Here is a 22500-nt window from a genome sequence, read left to right on the forward strand (position 1 = left end):
AGGGCTTGAGAGGTCCAGGATGAGGCGGCAGCAGCTGGTTGGTTGCACGAGGGAGGCGACATCATTAAAATCCGTGATTTGTTCAGCGGTAGGTTTGGGAGGGGGTGGCGGGGGCGGCCGTGGGGGGTGGGGGGCGGGGGGTTGTTAATGAGGTTTTGGGTCTTTAAATTAATGGACGTGCCGGAAGGGTTGCGTGCGGCGAGAGGTTCCAGACTTTTTTTTTTCTTATATATCCAGTGGAGGTTATAGTAGAGCGAGGTCTTTCTCTCTTCTCTTTATTTTTATTTGTTTTTTTTCTTTTTTCTTAGGGGAGACGGTGAATAAAGGTCAGGGAGAGGGGGAGGGAGGGTATAGGGGAGGTGGTGGGGCCGGCGAGTTGTCTTTTATGAGGTGTGTCCAGTGGAGGGAAGGGAATGGTAGAGGGGGAGGGGCGGCAGGTGCGGGCGGGCGGGCGGGCGGGCGGGCGGGCGTTCCGGTCCTGTGCATCCCGCTCCGTTACTTTTCTCATCCGCGGGTCCAGGCGCCTCCTCGCATCGGCACTTTCGTCTTTCTCCTTCCCGTCATCCTTCCTTTCTTCCTGCTATGGCATTTCTCCCGCTCGCTCGATCACGCACTCATTCAGTGAGCGCACACACACACAGATACATATACATATAAATATACATATACTAATGTACATATATACATATATTCATATACATATATAGATATATACATATACATATATATGTAATATATATATACATATATATACAAATACATATACATATACATATACATATATATATACATACATATATATATATATATATATATATATATATATATATACACATATACACACACACATATATATACACAAATATACAATATATAATATGTGTGTGTGTGTGTGTGTGTCTGTCTGTCTGTCTGTCTGTCTGTATATATACATATACATGTATACACATACATATATATACATATACATGTATACACATGTATGTATATAAACATACGTATATACATGTGTACATATGCACATACACATACACATATACATATACGTCTATACATATATACATATATGCATATACGTATATATTATATATACTTATATATTATTTACATACATATACGAACATGCATATTACACACATATACATATGCATATATATATATATATATATATATATATATATATATATATATATATAAATGTATAAGATATATATGTATTTAAACATACATATATATATATGTATATTTACACATATATGTACTTACATATATATATATGTATATATATATTTTATAAGTAATATATATATATATATATATATATATATATTGTGTGTGTGTGTGTGTGTGGTTATGTATGTATGTATGTTTGTATGTGTGTGTGTGTGTGTGTGTGTGTGTGTGTGTGTGTGTGTGTGTGTGTGTGTGTGTGTGTGTGTGTATTTGTATATTTGTATATATATGTATTTGCATGTATATGTATATATTTATGTACATATACATGTACATTTATGTGTATATGATATTTGTATATGTATATGTATTTGTATATATATGTATATGTATATATGCATATAAATCACACGCACACTCACTCACTCACTCACTCACTCACTCACTCACTCACTCACTCACTCACTCACTCACTCACTCACTCACTCACTCACTCACTCACTCACACACACTCTCATAGTCTTTGTTTCTTTCTGTCCTTCTCTGTCCCCCTCCGATGCCCTCCCCCTCGTACCCTGTTGAATCATCTCATTGTGTCGTGGTCTCCCCCGCGGCCGCAGATGCACCCCGCCCTTTCGCCCTCGCACTGCTCGGCGCTCTGTGCATTATCCCGGCCCGTGCTCAGTGCACAGTGCTAGGCCTTGATCCTCGTGCCCGCTTTTACGAGTTTATTTAAGCCCGCGAATGATCGCCAGTAATTACCCGACGCTATTTGGTCAAAATGCTAATCTGTGGCACTCGGTAAATAGTCTGTTTGATATTTAAGAGGGTGCCGTGGTTTGCATGTTTGTTTGAATATTCGTGATACGTATGTATAATTATGTTAATATACCGTGCTCGTGATGGATGCAATTACGGGTCGACCTGAAAAGGTAGAATTTCAGGCTTGGCGCCCGCTATATATGAGATTGGCAGCGTCCACGGTTTGGTCCTTCTCCCATTGTTGAGCGTGAGCGAGAAGTTGAGAGTCCTAAGTGGGCTTTCTGATGAGCTCCTGAAAGGACCGCTAGTTAGTAAACATGATTTGTCATCTGTCGATGTCCACTGCACGTGACTGTAGCCAACAGATGGGGTGATGGCAGCTAGTGATGCTGGCGTTGAAGGAGTTCCAGAGGAAATCAGAGGAGACGGCGAGAATCCCGGTGAAATGTGACCTGGCGTAGAAGCCGATGATGTTATCTTTTTGGCTGTCATGGCTCTCCTTCGCTCCCGAGACGGATCCTCCTCCCGCTTTCCCTCATCCCTCTGTTGTGGACATCACCCCCTCGGAGAGCGCGAGATCGTATCTTGTCACTTCCCTTCTGTCACTTTCATGGAATGGGGCGTTTGCGTGGGGAACGACATCCCTTTCTACCGCTTTGGAGCTTGTTCTTGCTGCGAAATTGTCGTCCGTCTCTCGATAAAGTGATCAGCTCTGTCCATTGACTGACGTTGCGTTTCTGCCGTTGCTAGTAAAGTGGTGACTCCTCTCGCTTGTTGGCGGTGACTCGGCGTCGCCGGCGTTGACGTTACTGCGCTGGTGTTGACTTTCCCTCGTAGGTGACGCCTCTCTCTTGACGCCATGAGCCTTGCCGTCCTTCCCTTGGTGGGGAAGGAGTGAGCTCGTTGCAGCTCTCGAGGCATGTAAATGCCTCATGTGTCACGCATGACATTTTATTGTTTAGGTGCCAGTCTTGTTTTAAATTTGTCTTGCTCATGTTACACTTTCCTGATTTTTTTTTACCGATGGATATTTCAGGAATAAAAGGATGGCGATTCAAGCACGGATGCAAAAGTGCATACTTTAGATACTTTGTTATCGAGGAAGAAGAATGGTAAGGCACGAATGATTTAAGCTGGAGGGAAATCACATGAAAATAGAATATCAGACAGGAGACGAAGGAAATATGAAACGCGAAGAAAAATAAGGAAAGAATGTGGCGCATTTATGACCGAGGGAGAGACAAGATATTGCATATGCAGGAAGGGTACAAGAGCTGTGTAGAAAGCAGGAAGATGACGAGAAAGAACGTTATTGATAAGACGGGCGAAGAGGAAAAGGATAAGATGTGGAGACAAAAGAGACACTGAGAAGAAACAAAGAGATAAGAGTTGTAGAGGAAGAGGATAACAAAAGATAACAAAGGAGATGAAAGTGAAATGGAAAGATGTTGTTTGAACAGAAACTAAACATTGGAAGGAGTGACACGTGGGAATGCAGGGCGCAGGGTGTGCAATAACGCTGATGCACGGCAAAGCTGGAGGCGATGGAAGCGGGAGTGTGTTAGGACGTGTGAGTCACAAACCTTGGGGTCACACACCTTTCGCTCGCTCGCTACTACAGCGTGTGTTGGGTTTGAGGGGAGAGAAGGGGGGAGGGGAGGGTGTAGAATGTGTGTCATGCGGCAATTGTCGCCGTCGAGGTCAAGGGTTAAGGACACCTCGATCTCACACCACCTTTTCCGCCCGCTCCTCGGACCTTTGCCCTCCGCCTTGCATCGCGGTGGGGAAAAGGAGGGCGCCGCGCCCCGTCGTCCCGCCGCCTTCTGTTGTTTTTACGCCAGCCACCTTTTCTCTCGATATGCGGAATTTCAATTAAAAGTTTCGTCATACCTTTACTATTGAGATAAGCACTGGCCGAGAGTGCCTGGTGTGAAGGTCGATGTGCACTTGATTACTCTGCCAACACCTGCAAGGCCCTCTCACCTGGCATACCACCTGTTTTACCTACTGCCCCTCCCCTCCCCCCTCCCCTCAACCCTGGCCTCTCTCCTCTCCCTTCCCCTCCCCTTCCCCTCCCCCTCCCCCTCCCCTCCCCCCCCCCTCCCCTCCCCTCCCCTCCCCTCCCCTCCCCTCCCCTTCCCCTAACCTCCGCTCCCTTCTCCGGCGCCTCCCTCCCCTCTTGTCTCCTCCTCCCGCCCCCCTCCGTCTCCCCTGTACTTCTATCCTTTATTAGATATAATTCGTGCGTCGCCATACGAGGATTCGCCCCGGGAAGAGTGATTGGGAAGTTTAATTGACTGCCAGTTATTGCGAGTCCAGGTTAATGAATTGTAGGTTTTCGGCAACAAGGGAGAGCGACAAGGAAAGGGTAACTACAACAAAAACGATGAATGGGGCTGGGGAAAAATAAAGGAAAGAAGTGGAGGTGCAGATGAAGAGAGAGGGCGAAAAAATGCGATTTTTTCTTAGTCTTGTTTTTGGCCATCGATTGAAGAATATCATCTTGGGATTTTTTTTTTCTTTACGCCGGGAACACCTTTGCGGCGTCCTTTGATGTCGAGCCGTTTTACTTCTTAAAATGTAGATGGCGCAAGAAAAGCCTCAAACGAAATATTTTTTCTTATACTTTGGAGTACTTTAAAAAGCCAAATATAAAATCATGCATTGGTTTGGGTTATATATGTTTGATATATGTATACACACACATACACTCACTCACTCACTCACTCACTCAATCACTCAATCACTCACTCACTCACTCGCTCACTCGCTCACTCACTCACTCACTCAGTCACTCACTCAGTCACTCAGTCACTCACTCACTCACTCACTCACTCACTCACTCACTCACTCACTCACTCACTCACTCACTCACTCACTCACTCACTCACTCTCTCTCTCTCTCTCTCTCTCTCTCTCTCTCTCTCTCTCTCTCTCTCTCTCTCTCTCTCTCTCTCTCTCTCTCTCTCTCTCTCTCTCTCTCTCTCTCTCTCTCTCACCCACTCACATAGATGTATGATGTATGATGTATGACTGCACCAGAGGGCAAAGCCATGATGCAAAGAGCAATGTTGAAGAAAGATATCCAGGCTTACGCGGCTCGGATGTCTCTCCGCCGTATATACAGGTAGATTTGTGGGTTCGAATGGTCCTTTGAAACGCGCATGGCAGCAAGGTCACAGGCGGAGTTGACAATGGCACACAAACTTCAGTGCTAGTAACAAATACCAGTAACTATTATCTGCTGGTAACTATGGTCAATATTTTTTTTAGGCTCGGTAATCATAAACGGTAACCTTACTGGGCTCTTTTTTAAACACGGTCAGTCATCTGAATGGATTGTTTTATTGCCGGTAACGATATCCACGAACGCGAGTGAGTTGTTTTTAGTGCTGGTGGCGATTTCTAACAACTTGAATAAGTGAATGGAGAGCTTGGGAAAAGGTGTGTTCGAGTGTCGATGGAGATATAATGAAGTGGTTGTGGTTGCGTGTTCCACCTGTGGCTAGTAGGGTGAGAGGAGGGGGCTTTTGATTGATTGATTGACAGATTAATATGAAAGGCTCGTTTCTAGGATCCGTTCTCTCATTTTTTTAAAGTTTCACAAACAAAAGCAGGTATTTGAAAGCAAGAGAGTAAGCTGACTGTTTTTTATTATTTGCCCATTTACCGTGACCATCTGCCTGTGTGCCTTTCTCCTCCCGCCCTTGGCTGGTCACCTCGAGAGTGCATAAAGCAGATGCAGTAAATCGGGGAGATTATGGCAGAATCAGAAATAATAGACAATTTGCTTGTCAATGTCGGTTGCAATGGCGAGGCTTCGAGCCGAAGAGATCGCGAGTTTTTTGGCAGCAGGATAGTTTTGGAAGGAACCTTAACGGATCCCACGATAAAAATCTGAGGTGGAGTGAAATTGAATTCTAATGTAAGATTGGACGACTCTTGTAGGAAGGAATAATCCATTGTGACATTGGCTTTGATTAGGGAGGAGGCATTCCGCCCGTAACGGCCGCGGCCACATCACGCGCCCCGCCCACCCCGCGGGTCGGTGTCCTCTTGCTGATGCTGGCGGCGGTGATTTAGGCTTTGCCGATCGTGGCTTTTGGTTATTGATGGTGGTCGCGGGGGGTTCATGGTGCGGGCGGTCGCTAATGGTTTTCGCGGAGTTAATGGTGACAGATGTCGCGGCAGAAGGCGAATGGTCGTTAGCCAAGAGACAGCGAGCTGCTATGATTGCAATGTAGCGGTAGATGTTGCTGGGTTGAAGTTAAGAAAAAGAGTTGGGCGATTTACGTTGTAAGATAACCAATGTTGTTTTGCTGTTCCTTATGCATCAGTGACATCGTTTACCTCTGTCCTTTCCCGCCGTGGGAGGGGAAGGGCTAGAGTTGCAGCCTATGCCTGGCACTGTTCGCGTTTCACCCCCCCCCCCCCTTCTCACACAAATACACCCGAACGGCCAGTGTGTAGCACACGATTTGTTGAGTCAGGCGTGAGGACAGCTGCAGGGATCCACAACAGCAGCCGACTACAGTTTTTCATGCCCATGCGGCGACGGTTGAACAGGAGCAGGCAGTGTTGTCAGTTTCCACGGCTTGATTTCCCAGTACAATCTGGGGTATAGACATTGTTGGAAATATTAAGCTTTTGATATAAAGAGAGTGATATTAATACTACGGGAATAACGTCCGTGCATTTCAATATCGGATTGCCAAAACATTTTGCTTTTTCCTTTATCGTCTGTTTGTGATGTCTAGGGAGCCACAAGCACGTACGTTCTGCTTGCATCTTTTCTGGGATAAAACGAGACGCTTGTTGGTTTTGTCGATCCCAGCGCGAGAGGTATCGAGTGTAAGCGCGGGGCTTATTAGGTTGTGCGCAATCATTATGTAGTTGAGATACCCGGGCCAGCCAGTAACCGGCTTCATTATGTATAATGTGCAACTGGCGACCTGCTGACTCATACGTTCCACTCGGGAGGCCGGCGCTGTCGGGCGGCCTCGGTGCTCTCCTGCATTACGCGCAACCCACCCCTGCTGGGCGGACTTCTGCGCTCTTGGGGGGGGGGGGGGGCACAACTGCTGTCGCTGTTTGCTGCTATTGCTGTTTGTGGAGCGTGATTATTCAATAGATGATATTGTCCTGATACGGAAGTATTTTGGATGCTATTAGTGGATTTAAGGCAGAGATAACAGATACCTGCTAAGATTTAAGCATTGCGGTCAATTGCAGATTCAAATTAGACCTCGGAATACTCATGTGGACGGAAGGACATTTGCATAGACGTGTTTGTCATATATATGAAATAAGTGGACATGATTCCAACATGTCCAAATTATTATTCCCTCCGTAGAGTGCTTATTTGACAAGCATGTTTTCGCATTTCCTTAATGTATTAGTTTTGTCATTAGCCGACGGGGAGTGGCACTCGCCTTCCACGCGGGAAAGGGGAGTGGCAGCCGGTCACGTCCTCGTGAGGGTGGTGCCTCGAGAGTGCCATTGCAGCGCCGACACACAACCTCCTCTCGTCACGTGATGGAGCTCGGTGCCGAGGGTGGCGCTCCTGGGGCTGTTGTCTTCGCATTGTGTTGGAGGACTTGTGGCCAGAGAAGGAGAGAGGGGATGGAGGCACGGGGCAGTGAAAGAGAGAGTAAGGAAGAGGGGAAAGGGGGGATCAAGAGGGGCATGGGTAAGGGTTGTTAAGATAGGATAATAATAAGAAAGTAAATAAAAAGATAAGGGAGAATGACAAAGGAAAATAACAACACAAAAGAGGAAGTATTTGGGAAATGCTTTAGGACTAACTTTCTTTCACCCCTTTTAGTCACGTCCGAGCGCGTCCGTGCGCAGGGAGACAAGCATGGTATATCATCTAAGAGATACAGCGATGAAGAAGATAACTCGAATCGTGCTATGTGTTTGTCGGGAGGCCGGAGAAAGCCGACGCTAATAGTGGGGTTCCGCGCCTTGTCGGATAGCTGGTCGAGCCGGATAGCCGATCGTCAGGGAGCGGCGTCTAAAGGAACATTGCCTGGAGAGGGGGCGGAGGAAGTAGGGGGAGGTAGAGGGGGACACCGAAGTTGATTAGGGTCGCGGGGGGAGGGGGACTAATGAACAGGTGCTTCGGTAACCGCCGCTTGAGAGGGAGCCCTAGTTGACATTTTTTATTTGCTGTATTTTTTCGATGTAACTATTTGTCTGATTATTTCTTCATATTTATTGATTATTAGTAGTCAAGAGGCCGTTTTGGTGCCGTTGTTTGTTAAATTCATTCACGTTTGGTCTCCATTGCTAACTCAATTCCATTGAGAAAATCTTTGTTTTTCTTCATGTAAAATCACCCACATATTCTTCACCGCCTGCTCCTTTCCGCCCCAGTTTTAAGGGGTTGTTGTTGTGAGTATGATAGGCTTAATATACATAACTGTCATATACCACAGTCATTGGGAAGTAGCCTCGATTGTTTGCGAAGTGAAGGGGTGAGAAAAAGAATGAGAGGGTAAAGGTGGAGAAGAGGAGGGAGAGGGTAGTGGGATGGAGATGGGGAGAAAGCGGGAGCGAGGAGGAGAGGGAGAGGGAGAGAGGCAGTAAGAAAGAGAGAGTGTCTGTGTGTGAGTAAATGTGTGTGATATTATTATTATGCTGATGGATGCCTGTCGAAAAGCCGGGTGGATTATGTTCGGCTTTCCGGTAATTAGGGAAGATTAGCGCAATGTTGTGAGGGAAGCAAACTCATCAGCCTGTGGTGCTTTTTAAATGAGTATTCGAGCGCTTGTATGAAATGTGCGCATCTCGCTAATGGAATAAGTTTGATGATTTAAGGACATGTTAATAGACGGTCGGTCAGTCTGCTAAATTGGTCCAGCGATGAAAGCAAAATTTCAGCTCAGCCTTCATTCCCTCCATCCCTTCCCTGCTTCCTCTCGCCTGCGCCAGCCAGGTGGAGCTGGCAGAGTCGTGAGATAAACATTGGAGAAGACTAGAGGTCCGCATTCTGGTCCGCAACGGGAGGTCGTTATGCGCCGCTCCCTCTTGCTTTTGAAAACAAGGTCGTGCAAAAGTGCCCCTTTCATTGCATCATCTCTAAGCTGTTTATGTTTCCATTTGTGATGTTAATAGAAGCGTAACAATTTGTGTATGGTGATAGATAACAGAAGGGTAGAATTCGGTAAATTTGACACGGTCAAGCGCGCGGGCGGAGGGTGTGTTATGCCTCTGTCGTTTCCATGCGCCCAAGATCCCCATGAATCAATATCCGGTGACATTACTGTGGGCAGTGAGCATGATAGACAGCGTAGGGAAGGGCGGTGGCCAGCACCTGGTTAATAACGATTTTCTTAAACTCGTGGTCTGATGGGATAATCCTGGGGGACAGTCTGATTCTTAGGGGACAGTCTAATTGGACGGTGTAATGGGTCAGTCTGGCGGTCTGGTCTGAGGCGATTGTCTAAAAGGACGTTTTTATGGTCTGATCTGAGGAAACAAAACTGGCCGAGTTGCACGGGCCGGTCTGTGAAGAGTCTGTCAGGGTCCGCTGGTTCATCACAGTCGTCATCATGTGATTGTCTGGTTCACTCGTTAATTGCGTGTACGTTTTGGTTCTGTCCTCTCGGCCTAATGGCTTTCGAAATAGAATTTGGGTTGAGTTCGCCCGTCTGATTGATTAACGCTTGGAAGTGTAATTGGTGCAAGGGTCGTTTTGTCGGCGTGATTATTCCCAGATAATCGTTATTATTTGTTTTTGTTCTTTTTTGTCTGGTCGAAAGGCTAGAACTATTGCAAGGTTGTGCGATTTAATTATATTACGAAGGCTTACATGATAATTTGTTCATGATGATTTGTTTTGTGCTTAATTGGGCTCCGTGTGGGGACATATTTAAGATATTAGGTTTCTTTATTCAAGGATGTACATGTTTATTTTCTGGATTTTGAATTTAGACGAAAATGTAATTGAAGATTGTAATATTTCTGTTCGCGATTTTACACACACACACACACACACACACACACACACACACACACACACACACACACACACACACACACACACACACACACACACACACACAGTTAAGGTTCACCGGGTATAGATCTCCGGGTGCCGAGGCCGGTTCACGGGCATCCGGTTGCCATGGAAACGACATTCCTGGTCGCCGTGTCCTTCCGCGAGTCCTCAAAAGTTCAAGATATTTTTGGTTGTCTTGGAGATCGACTTCGGAGAGGAGGCTTTTTCGGTCTGTGCGTTCTTCGTATCGTGTTCCGGAGTTGGACACGGGGATTTTGCATGATAGGAAGATTTTTTGTAGTAGCGTTCTTAGTTTAACTATTGTCATCATCTTCACCATCGTCATCGTCGTCATCGTCATTGTCATCGTCATCGTCATCGTCATCGCCATCGTCATCGTCATCGTCATCGTCATCGTCATCATCATCATCATCATCATCATCATCATCATCATCATCATCAGTCATCATAAGTCATCATAAGTCATCATAAGTCATCATAAGTCATCATAAGTCAAAGTCATCAGTCACGATTTCAGTTATTGGCATTGCCTTAGACTGATATTACTACTATAGTCGTGATCATTAAATCTCATCAAATGTCAGGCCTTCATATTGAGAACCAACCAGCCGTCGAGTGAAATGAACCACACTGTGAATCTAGTTTCCGATGAAGTCCTTTCGACTGTTTAAGAAGGATTATCAATGTGTGATTTTATTTTCCAGAATCGAGTTCTATATTTAGAAAAAGGAAACGAAACGTAACGAACATGTGATACTGTCGAGAACGAGACTGAAAACATTACACATGGTTGTAAAGTTGGTCAGTTGTGACAGACAGTGACCGCGTGGTTGTGCCCGAGTGTGGTCACCCTGGAGTGCGAGGTGGGCCAACGAGCAGGTTGTGACGCCAGCCCCCGAGCAGGGCCATCCAGAGGCAGCCGTGTGGCCCTCTGGCACTAAATATATGGCTTGTTTACACCTCCATAAACAAACGTCATATCGTAGTGTTGCTTTTTTACATAGTGTCGATTGTGCGTAACGTTGTAGAACTTAGGTGCTATTTACTTGGGACTTCACCTGCGGGCGAGACGCGAGAGGCGTTGAGGAAGGAGTGCCGGCGCGACCTCGCTACGGGGCCATGTCGCGGTCGGCGTCTGTGTCGGTGCCCCGGCGGGAGCTGTACGTGGTCCCGGAGCGGCGCACCTCCCTGGAACTGGAGGACGCCCCGCGCCTCATGCACGACCAGCAGCGGGAGTACGACTCGTGGCCGTGCGACTCCTTCTTCCTGCTCCCCGACGCCGTGCTTACCATGGACGCCGGAACATTCCGTGCCGACCTCATGTCCTTGGACCCGGCGCTGTCCGCGTCGTTGCCGGATTGGGACCTGCCGGGGCTGACGGGCCGGTCCGCCTCGCCCGCGCGCGAGTCCTCGCACAAACCTCGCTCCCCGCACGCCCACGTGGCCCCGCGGGCGGACCGTCGCTCCCTCACGCTGCTCGACCATCACGAGGGACTCACCGTCCACACCGCCGGCCAAGGAACCGTCCTCATAGGTAGGTCTGTGTGGGCGGGCTGGGAGCATCTGTGGGATTCCTTTAATTGGTTGTTGATTGGAATTCTGAATGTAAGCATATTTATTTTCGAACCCTAAAAGGTCGGTGACAGTGATGAGGAAGAGAGGTAATGTGTTAGTTTTACGGAGAAGAATTTTTACTCATATTGGAATGTATATTCGGGTAAGTTACAGAGTGTGAGAAATATCTGGTTGCTGACACACAGTTCAATATACGGTGTCGTTTTCACAAGACCGCACTTGGTACAATGCAAAGGCCCAGAATATACAAGGTAAGTTTCCTTGGAATATTATGTAGGATGTCATTAATTAGATTTTAGAATTTTAAAATCCATATATTTTTCATAATAATGCACAGGAAAACATACTCAATGAATGCGCTGTAAGATATGAAGATATCAATTTCTATGGATATATAGCTGCAAGAATTAGATTATTGATAATGTATTCATTACAACACTTACTTTAATCAGTGACTTGCACGTAAATCGTCGCACTGTCGAAGGTTCCGAGATATTGACGCAGATTGGCTGCGTCCACACTTCTCGCCCGCCGGGTTTGTGTTGCATGCATTAGCCCAGACAGCGGCGAGGCCCGGAGAGAGCGATGCCGCCCGTTGCCTCAGACGCGTTACGTAAAGAGCCGCGGGAACAAGGACGGACAGGGAACACTTGGCTTGATTTGCATGGAAGCCGACTCTAAAGTAAAATTATATGAGCGTTTCTTGGGTCTCGCAGTTAGGTCATGCTAAAAAGTATTATATTTCCATTTTCTCGTAACGATTGGGATCCGTTTTGTCTGCGTGCCTACTCTTACCCCCCCCCCCCCTCTCTCTCTCTCTCTCTCTCTCTCTCTCTCTCTCTCTCTCTCTCTCTCTCTCTCTCTCTCTCTCTCTCTCTCTCTCTCTCTCTCTCTCTCTCTCTCTCTCTCTCTCTCTCTTTCCTCTCTCTCCCACTCTCCCCCTCTCTCTCTTCCCTCTCTCTCTCTCTTTGTGTGTGTATGTGTATGTGTATGTTTATGTTTATGTTTGCGTGTGTGTGTGTGTGTGTGTGTGTGTGCGTGCGTGCGTGTGTATATGCGCGCGCGTGTGTGTGTGTGCGCGTGCGTGTGTGCGCGTGCGTGCGTGCATGTGTGTGTGTGTGTGCGTGTGCGTGCGTGTGTGTGTACGTGCGTAGATGCATGCATGTGCAAGTGCGTGTAAACCTGTTACGGGAGGCCCTAATGTTGTTGCCGGAGGAAGAGTCGCGTGTTCTTCGAGAAGTGCTCCGAGTCGACAAGGATTCGTGTCCTGGGAAGAAGACTACCCAGGCGGAGAGGGGGAGTGAAAGTGAGGGAAAGATGGAGGAACAGAAGGAAAGAGTGAAGAAAATGACAAGGAAGAGAAGGAGGGAGATAGAGATGAGAAGGATTGTTGAGTGAGGTTTGAATGAGTAGGGTATAAAAGAAGCGGAGGTGAAAGCGGGGCGAATGGAGACGCTGAGAGGAGAAGGAAGGGTATGCGATGGTGGGCTGTCACGTGATATGTTCTCGTTGCTTATCGGGGAGCGCGGCCGCATGTGGCCAGTGTCAAGTTTAGTTGTTGTGTCACGGCAGGATGCGACTTCGCCGTTTGGTGGCCGGCTCTTCCCGTGTGCCCTGACTGATCTGGTTGCTGCGGACGTGCTGGCGCTGGCAGGATGCCTGTGATTGTTGTCATCTCGCATCATTCCTTCAGTAATCATAAGCTCTGTCTTCAAAGTATCGGCGATGTATATCCGTCTTTCACGTTCAGGCGATAGGGATTTTCTTGAGGTTAAGCCTTGTACCTTTGTGCCCCCCCCCCCCCTCTTTCGTGGCAGCGAACAAGACCCACAAGAAGACTTGTACTGTGGAATAACAATTTCTCAGGGTTTTGTTTTCCTTTTTCTTTTATTTCCATCTAGAAACTCAGTATGAGCCCCACACTCGAACTCGTCCCCACTCCCACCTTTCGATTCACCCTTTTCCTCATTTCCTACTTAACCCATTGCCGCCGGGGGAAATGAATGAAAAATGTGGAAAATGCTGTGCTCATTTTTTATATTTTTATGAAATGTTTCTACATAGATGGCTCTGCTAGTGCTTAGCCACTAAGGAGTCAATTAGTAGATCTTGAGACCTTACTTGATTTCACCTTTCCTTGAATTGGCGGGAAAAACGTATTTTTTACCAGTGCTATAAATATTGATGGTGTTATTTTTATTATAAACATTATAATTACTATAATGTTATAAATATTTGTAACAGCAAAATAAGATAACGTAAAGTATATTCGTAAATTAATGAAAAGGATGAACGAGCGAGACAGGCAGTACTCATAACTGGCTCACTGGAGACTTGGTACAAGTGTATCCATCTATGCGTGACATCAATTAAACAAGTAAACTCACAGTGCCCGTCGGTAATATGTTAATCTCGCCCCCTATTCTAATTTCTTATTCTCTATCACTCTTTGTCAGTGTTTCCCGACCAGGCCTTATCCCTTTTAGCCAAACTTGTGGTCAGTCAAGACCTTGCACAATGCTTTTGACTAGTGTTTAGTATATGATTAGTATATGTTTAGATATATAAACGTGCAAGTTATTAAAGTTGGGAGGTTGGGCAGGCGAGCGACAGCATCAAAGGGCCGGAGATCAAACGCAGGCTCATCAGACCCGCCTGTACTGATATTACCTACGGCCGTTCGCGATAATTCATTCGATCTCCTCGTCATTCCGTCTGTCTGTCTGTTTGTGCCTGTCTTGCTCTCTTCCGCTGTCTCCCTTTCACCCCCCCCCCCCCTCTCTCCTCTCTTTCCTCTCTATCCCCTTTCCACTCTCCCTTTCTTTATCCGTCTCTCCAACCTCCCCCTCTCTTTACCCCCCCCCTCTCTCTCTCTCTCTCTCTCTCTCTCTCTCTCTCTCTCTCTCTCTCTCTCTCTCTCTCTCTCTCTCTCTCTCTCTCTCTCTCTCTCTCTCTCTCTGCTCCCCTTCTCTCTCCCCCCCCTCTCTCTCTCTCTCTCTCTCTCTCTCTCTCTCTCTCTCTCTCTCTCTCTCTCTCTCTCTCTCTCTCTCTCTCTCCTCTCTCTCTCTCTCTCTCTCTCTCTCCCTCCCTCTCTCCCTCTCTCTCCCTCCCTCTCCCTCCCTCTCCCTCTCTCTCCCTCTCTCTCCCTCTCCCTCTCCCTCCCCCCCCCTCTCTCTCTCTCTCTCTCTCTCTCTCTCTCTCTCTCTCTCTCTCTCTCTCTCTCTCTCTCTCTCTCTCTCTCTCTCTCTCTCTCTCTCTCCCTCCCTTCCTCCCTCCCTCCCTCCCTTCCTCCCTCCCTCCTCCTCCTCTCTCTCTCTCTCTCTCCCTCTCCCTCTCTCTCCCTCTCTCTCCCTCCCTCTCTCTCCCTCCCCCTCCCCCCCACTCTCTCTCTCTCTCCCTCTCCCTCTCCCTCTCCCTCTCCCTCTCCCTCTCCCTCTCCCTCTCCCTCTCTCACTCCCTCCCTCCCTCCCTCCCTCTCCCTCTCCCTCTCTCTTCCTTTCCCCCTTTCACTCCCTCTCTCTCTCCCTCTCCCCCTTTCACTCCCTCTCCCTCTCCCTCTCCCCCTTTCACTCCCTCTCCCTCTCCCTCTCCCCCTTTCACTCCCTCTCCCTCTCCCCCTTTCACTCCCTCCCCCTCTCCCCCTTTCATTCTTCTCCCTCTCCCTCTCCCTTCCATCCTTTACTCTTCTCTTCCCGCGTCCCCCTTCTCTCCCTGCCGCCAGCACTTTACTGTACTAGAAATTGACACGGCGGGTCACACTTTCCAAATGGCATTTTTCATTGTGAGAGTGATGGACGCTGTGTTATATTATATTGCTAATATCCTGTCCGAACGGTTGCATCATCAACGCCAATTGCAGCAAAGTTTGCGTCAGCAGTAACAAAGTAACTACATTAAAGTGAACTTTAAAGCAGGAGCAGTGAATCCCATTTTAGAATACCTTGTATATATAAAAGAAACAAGCTTTTGTTTCACACCAGAAAAGTTTATTCAGGGCCTTGCATAGAAAAGATTCGTTAAGTCATTCACACTGATAATTCAATTTGTCTTTCCAGGTGAGTGTTCAGGCAGTTCCCGGCACACACAGGTGGCCAGCCGAGCGAAGGGTTCCTGGAGGTAAGTGCAAGAAGTGTGGCTTGTGTAAGACTTCGTGTGCAAAGAGGATTCGATTAATTAGGAGGAAAAACTTCGAAACGTTTAGGCAAGTGTCGAGAGCATATAGGCCTACACCCTGAAAAAATGCAAGCCCGATCATAATGGTCAAATAATGAATGAGAAGAGAGCAAATTAGGAAAACAGTTTCATGATGAAAAAGGGATGGGAAGGACTTTTAAGGTAGCGGAGTCCAACGATATTTAATTCATAGAGATGGTAAACGTCGAGCCTTTTATGGGCCACTAACACCTGAGTTTTATTTGTGTTTCGAACAAGGTTGTCGCAGCTGTGATACGAATAGATAGTCCGGTGTTCCCACTGAGCGGTTTCTTCCCTTCTTATGCCTAGGACCTGGCGGATAAGTCTCACCTGTCTGTTTTTTAGCAATGTTGTTTCCTTATTTATTAATCATTTAGTATTTTCATTTAGCCACGATGCTCAGGCTACCCTTTTAATTCTAGGGTTTGAGGCTCCGTGTTAGCGATATCTGGTCTCAGGTACTGCCTTAGCTTCTTAGTGACAGCGAAGCCTTACTAGACAGCAAACAACTACAGGTGGGGGGATCTAGCTTGGTGTATTTATAAAACATGGAAGTTTTTTTTTATTGCTTATTGAATTCCTGTCGCTACCTGTGCTTTACCTGGGCTTTTATTATTACTCCATGGTTATTACTGTAACATCTTACCTTTAGGAGGGAGTGTTGTTCATTGCCCTGCGATTTTTTTTCTCTCACGCTTGGTGTCGAGGGAGACATCAACCTTGGCCTATCCTCTCGAGTAACTGACTCTCCTTGTTCAGCCTGCAGGTAACGTGAACCCGCCTTGCCTCCTTTGGTCTGCATTGCCTCGGCCCTACACTTGCTTGCGTTCGCGAGTGTGTGCGTGCGCCCTTCTGTAACCGCGGAGAATGTGTGAATGGTTGAGGATGTGAATGAGTGGTTGTGGGTGCGAGTGTTCTGGGGTGTGAGTTAGTGGTTGAGGGTGAATAGTTGGGAGTATGAGTGTGTGGTTGAGGGTGTGAGTGAGTGGAGGAGGGTGTGAGTGAGTGGAGGAGGGTGTGAGTGAGTGGTGGAGGGTGTGAGTGAGTGGAGGAGGGTGTGAGTGAGTGGAGGAGGGTGTGAGTGAGTGGAGGAGGGTGTGAGTGAGTGGTTGAGGGTGTGAGTGAGTGGTAGAGGGTATGAGTGAGTGGTAGAGGGTATGAGTGAGTGGTTGAGGGTGTGAGTGTGTGGTTGAGAGAGAGAGCGTGAGTGAGTGAGTGAGTTATATAGACGGCGGTTATGTTGAGTTAATTGTCGCTTTTGGACGTTATAACGTAGGAGCTGCTCGCTGTGTTTTGCTTTCCATGTGTCGACGTTCGAGTTACAGGTGGGTGTGACGGCGAGGAGAGGGGTTGGCGAGGGCAAGGGTGGAGGGGAAGGGTTGGGTGAAGAAGCACAGAGGGTCGGGTGTATTGATTGGTTGCGAGAGTCGGATTGTGACACACCCCCTTTCCCTTCTCCTCCTCATGTCCTTCCCTTTCTTCTTCCCCTCCCCTCCCTCCCCTCCCCTCCCCTCCCCTCTCCTCCCCTCCCCTCTCCTCCGTCCTTACCCTCAGGCTTCCCCTCTCTTCACTTCCGCCTCCCCTCATCTTTCTGAAACCATCTACCCTTTGACGGCTGCTTGTACAATTGAAGACTCTTTAAGCTCCAGTTCGGTACCGCTTATTACTGCATCTCGCATCTGGAGGCATTATCTCCTATCCTGGCTTGTCCCTTCCACACTGTCACTTCACCATCCCCGCTTGTCCCCGCCCACACGTCTTCTATTTTTTCTGAGCTTCTGAAGTTGGGTAACTGAGATTGTACCGGAGAATGCTTTGTAGTTCACAGAAATGTAAAATTAAAATTAGCACCTTTTTCAGTAATTAGGAAAAACAAAGTCGGGTAGGAACAAAGCACCTTGTTTTGAGAATCCCTACCCCTTTTCTACCAATTCCTTTTCCAAGTCCCTTTCTCCATCTCCTCCATCTCGTTCTCCTTCTTCTCCTCCTCTTCCTCCTCCTCTCCTCCTCCTCCTCCTCCTCCTTTCCTCCTTCTCCTCCTTCTCCTCCTTCTCCTCCTTCTCCTCCTTCTCCTCCTTCTCCTCCTTCTCCTCCTCCTCCTCCTCCTCCTCCTCCTCCTCCTCCTCCTCCTCCTCCTCCTCCTCCTCCTCCTCCTCCTCCTCTTCCTCCTCCTCTTCCTCCTCCTCCTCCTCCTCCTCCTCCTCCTCCTCCTCCTCCTCCTCCTCCTCCTCCTCCTCCTCCTCCTCCTCCTCCTCCTCCTCCTCCTCCTCCTCCCTCCTCCTCTTCCTCCTCCTTTTCCTCCTCCTCCTCCTTCTCCTCCTCCTCCTCCTCCTCCTCCTCCTCCTCCTCCTCCTCCTCCTCCTCCACATTTTTCTCCCTCTCCTCTTCCTTCTCCTCCTTCTCCCTTCTTTTCTCCCCCCTCCCCTTCCCCCTTCTCTTTCCCTTCCCCTTCTCCTTCTACTTCTCCTTCTTCTTCTTCTTCTTCTCTTCTCCTTCTCCTTCTCCTTTTCCTTCTCCTTCTTCTTCTTCTTCCTCCTCCCCATCTTGTCTTTCTCGTTCTTTGAGGGGCTTCAAGTAGTGTGCAGAGACGATACTGAAGGATGGAAAGAAGTTAGGAAGTTGACCATGTGGACACTTGATGTAGATTATTGACCATTTCTCTCTCTCTCTCTCTCTCTCTCTCTCTCTCTCTCTCTCTCTCTCTCTCTCTCTCTCTCTCTCTCTCTCTCTCTCTCTCTCTCTCTCTCTCTCTCCCTCCCTCCCTCCCTCCCTCCCTCCCTTCCTTCCTCCCTTCCTCCCTTCCTCCCTTCCTCCCTCTCTCTCTCTCTCCCTCTCTCTCCCTCTCCCTCTCCCTCTCCCTCTCCCTCTCCCTCTCCCTCTCCCTCTCCCTCTCCCTCTCCCTCTCCCTCTCCCTCTCCCTCTTTCCCCTCTCTTCCTTTTCCCCTTTCTCTCCCTCCCCCCTCATTCTCTTTTTTCCTTTACCCCCCATCATCTCCCCACCCCCCTGTCCCCGCCGACACGTCTGCTCGCACGCAGGAGCACAGACAAACACGCAAGCACACACCCACACGCATGCGAAGATTATACAATGGAATTTAGGTTGATGGATTATAGCGTGCATATAGTTACACATTCACTCATTCAATCTCGCACACACGGAAGGCGTCGCGACACATTTGTCTTTTTAAAAGCAGGAAATCAAAGGAAGGGGTGCTTTAGATTCCACAAGTACAGACGAAGGGAATTTGTTTGAACTTCCGGTCAGAGTATTTCGCGCGTTTATATTTATACTTTTGTTATATTTAGTCTTAGAAAAAGAGGGAGAGGGGGAGGCCTGCGTCACAAAATTGGTTTCATTTAGCTTCAAAAAGAAGAAAAAAACATGCTAATCTTTCTTCTGTATCATGGATTGCAGTTTTACCACGACGGGCTTCCTTTGACGGGTTGTCACTATTTAAAGATGAGGGAGACCTGGCCTCTCTGGAACGTAATCTCTTGCATGGGTAAGCCAAGGTTTCCGAAGAGTTTGGTTTGACGGAGGACGGAAATGCTAGTTTGCTTTGGTTTAGACCAAAGTCAAGTCTTCTGACGCGTGGGTGTTTATTCTGCCTCTCTACACTCTAGTTGCCTTGCAGTGCCTGTTGCTGAAAGTGGAATGAACACGAAGTTTAGTTAGTCATAAAGGAACTAGAAAGTCTTTTTTATCTATTAATCAACGATGTCGAGCTAGAAAGTTCTAATCTCGAAATCTCTAAATAAGATTTTTTCTTTCAGTTGAGATTACAAGCATTTTTTTCAGTGACTGATGCCACAGCAATGCTATAGCTCCAAATAAGCTTACATGTTCATAAAAAAAACGTTGCATAGGCAGAGTTCTTGCAGTAAGCGGCATTGAAAAACAAATGGATTATGAACACAGGTTTCTGTTAAGGTGATTAGGCCGATATATTTATTCAAAACTAAACACAAAGGCAACCCTTGACAGCGAACGGGGTCCCATTACTCCTAAGTGTAGGGCGGAAAGTTCACGGGTTATAGGCGTTTCGTCGCCCAAGGTATCACATATTTCTTCCGTGAGTCACGAGGTAGTGTTAAGAGCACGTGTTAAAATGTATGTAGGGAATTTTGTGCGTGTGTTTATGTTCTTTTTAACATATTTGTATTCGTAGGTTTATGCATGTATTTTTAATTTTCTGATCTCGAAGTTTGTACTCTTGTCCTTGAAGAGAGTGGAGACACTGTACAAAGGACCCACAAGCCCAAACGTCTTTTATCCTAAGATCATCTAACGCTCTAAGTCACACGACAAACAAATAAAGGAAAGAGCTCGGCGCGGACAACCTCCGACCACGTAAGCTCTACGGCACAGTTAATAAACACGGCCGCCCATCGGCACGATCTTCAGCGGCCTTCGCCCGGGCACTAGGCGCGAGTATTGGTTGTTAGCGATATAAGCTTTAGTCTTGGGCGTTCGTGAGACATCAGCTGTTGTTTGGTTCTTGGGAGTTCGCAGCCTTGGGAGTCGGGATTCTTAGGCCGTTTTGCATATTACAGTTAACATGCTGTTGCTGCTTCTGAAAGTCATGTTTCAGTGAAGGTGGGGCAGTTTTGAAGTACTGTTTGTTTATTTAATTTTCTAATTTATTGCGGTGATTTTGTTAGAAGTATGTCGAAAAGTGAAACAAAATTTCATTTCTCGTTTTTTAGTCCAAGTGTCATTAGAGATAACGGAACTTTTCCATTAGTCTTAATCAAACTTTACATCTAAAAAATCGTTGATGGGATGATTCTTCTTGGAACCTCCGCCTCATTTTAAAATTACGGCGTAGTGGAAGGGAAGTTGGCATTATGTGGTTGATTAATTCGTCTTAGATACCCTCCAATCGTCCATCATTGCGAAAACGACCTAAATGTCTACACTTCCAATCCTGTAAAGACACATCCGTAACACATTGCAGACACACCCATCGCAGACATCACTATTTCAGCACTTGCTTGCAATGAGACTTCAGCAGAAGACCAGATTTTGAGAATTTTCAAGATTTTTTTTTTTTTTTTTTTTTTTTATCTTGTGTAAAGACATAACATAGGCCCTGCACTAGTCAGCAGGGCATGGCCGGAAGCAAGCGCGCGGTGCTGGAACCTCCGGAATTTAGAGTATGTGTGCCGTGCGCCTTCGGTATGCAGCCATGGACGTTTTTGTTCCTTCTCCTTTTTTTGCCCAACCTCAAACAAAGTAAAATGATCTCTTCGGCTTAATTAGCCGCGACGGAATGCCCGCTTTCATGCGAGGAAGGAATTCGGCTGAGAGCATCAGCTCGGCGGGTGTTTGTGCAGTTACAGCCGAGTATTCGGCGGGAGCTAAGTAGAGGGCGCGGGCGGCGATGATCCCCACCACGACCTGTCTGGCGGGATCTCGGTCACGCGACAGCCCGGCTGCCAGGACGCACCCGCGGGGGCCACGCCCGCCACGTGATAGGCTCATTGCCCTAATTGCTGCTCGCGCACAGCCCCTGCCTTAGCTTCCGTAAACATGGTATGTGTTTATGGACAGTCAGTGTATGGATGTAATATCTATATCTATCTATCTATATAATGTGTATATAATGTATATAATATATAATATTTAATATATAATAGAGATACACCCAATCACGCATGCACGCATGTTGTCGGTATTAAGTATGTATTAAGTGTATGCTTTATATATACTCGTAAGCCCATATGCTTACACGCTCTGGTACACTGTCTCTCCCCCCCCCCATATCTCTCTCTCTCTCTCTCTCTCTCTCTCTCTCTCTCTCTCTCTCTCTCTCTCTCTCTCTCTCTCTCTCTCTCTCTCTCTCTCTCTCTCTCTCTCTCTCTCTCTCTCTCCCTCCCTCCCTCCCTCTCTCCCTCTCTCCCTCTCTCTCTCTCTCTCTCTCTCTCTCTCTCTCTCTCTCTCTCTCTCTCTCTCTCTCCCCCTCTCTCCCCCTCCCTTCCTCCCTTTCTTCATTTCTCTTCTCTCCCCTTCTCTTCTCTCTCTCTCTCTCTCTCTCTCTCTCTCTCTCTCTCTCTCTCTCTCTCTCTCTCTCTCTCTCTCTCTCTCTCTCTCTCTCTCTCTCTCTCTCTCTCTCTCTCTCTCTCTCTTCCTCTCTCTTCCTCTCTCTTCCTCTCTCTTCCTCTCTCTTCCTCTCTCTTCCTCTCTCTTCCTCTCTCTTCCTCTCTCTTCCTCTCATTTCCTCTCTTCTCTTTCTCTTTCTCATTCTGTCCCTCTCCCCCTCCCCCTTGCAATCGGAGGATCCAATATTTTCTGGCCGCATGATGTCCTCCTTCGGTGATTGGAAGGAAGGAAGGGGGGAAAGAGGTGGTTGTCATTTTTGTTGCTTTATGCGCTTGGCTTAGAAAGGTCGGTTCGTAAATTGGTTCGAGGATTCCTGGATTGAAAACAGAGAACTTTTTATGGCTGACGTGAAAGCAGACGATTGCTTGTGCTTTGAAAATAGAAAACGATGGGAGTCGTAGGGCAGCGAGTCACTTGCTCTAATGCAAGTCTTGGCGGTACTGACATCACCAGAGCACAAGTTGTTAAAATGAAAATCAGCATTGATTTTCTGCACTCTGTGAGGCACTCCGGAGGTTGACCGAGAACGCAGCGCGGATGGCGTGAATCGCAAATGTTTGTGTTGAAGAATTATGCTTTCCAAGTGCAGCGTTTTCGTAATTAGAACTATTGATTATCCCAGGAAATTCAAGTCCTCAACATTCCTCTGTTAGATACGTTGACACGA

At 47.4% G+C, this 22500-nt stretch overlaps 1 protein-coding gene across 10 annotated transcripts in view; it reads left to right on the forward strand.

Moving 5' to 3' along the window:
- LOC125033572 (MAP7 domain-containing protein 2-like) overlaps positions 1-22500 on the forward strand; it is a 367585-nt gene that overhangs the window by 124614 nt on the left and 220471 nt on the right. For 9 of the 10 annotated variants that reach the window (XM_047625192.1, XM_047625189.1, XM_047625195.1 and 6 more), the window contains exon 2: positions 10666-11495. The exons of the other annotated variant lie outside the window; for it this stretch is intronic. In XM_047625192.1, the coding sequence (XP_047481148.1) occupies positions 11081-11495 (415 nt within the window). In that variant the 5' untranslated portion in view covers positions 10666-11080. The remainder of the gene's footprint in view (positions 1-10665; positions 11496-22500) is intronic. 10 annotated transcript variants of the gene reach the window in all.

Source organism: Penaeus chinensis, chromosome 16, assembly GCF_019202785.1.
Source record: "Penaeus chinensis breed Huanghai No. 1 chromosome 16, ASM1920278v2, whole genome shotgun sequence".
Taxonomy (NCBI): Eukaryota; Metazoa; Arthropoda; class Malacostraca; order Decapoda; family Penaeidae; genus Penaeus; species Penaeus chinensis.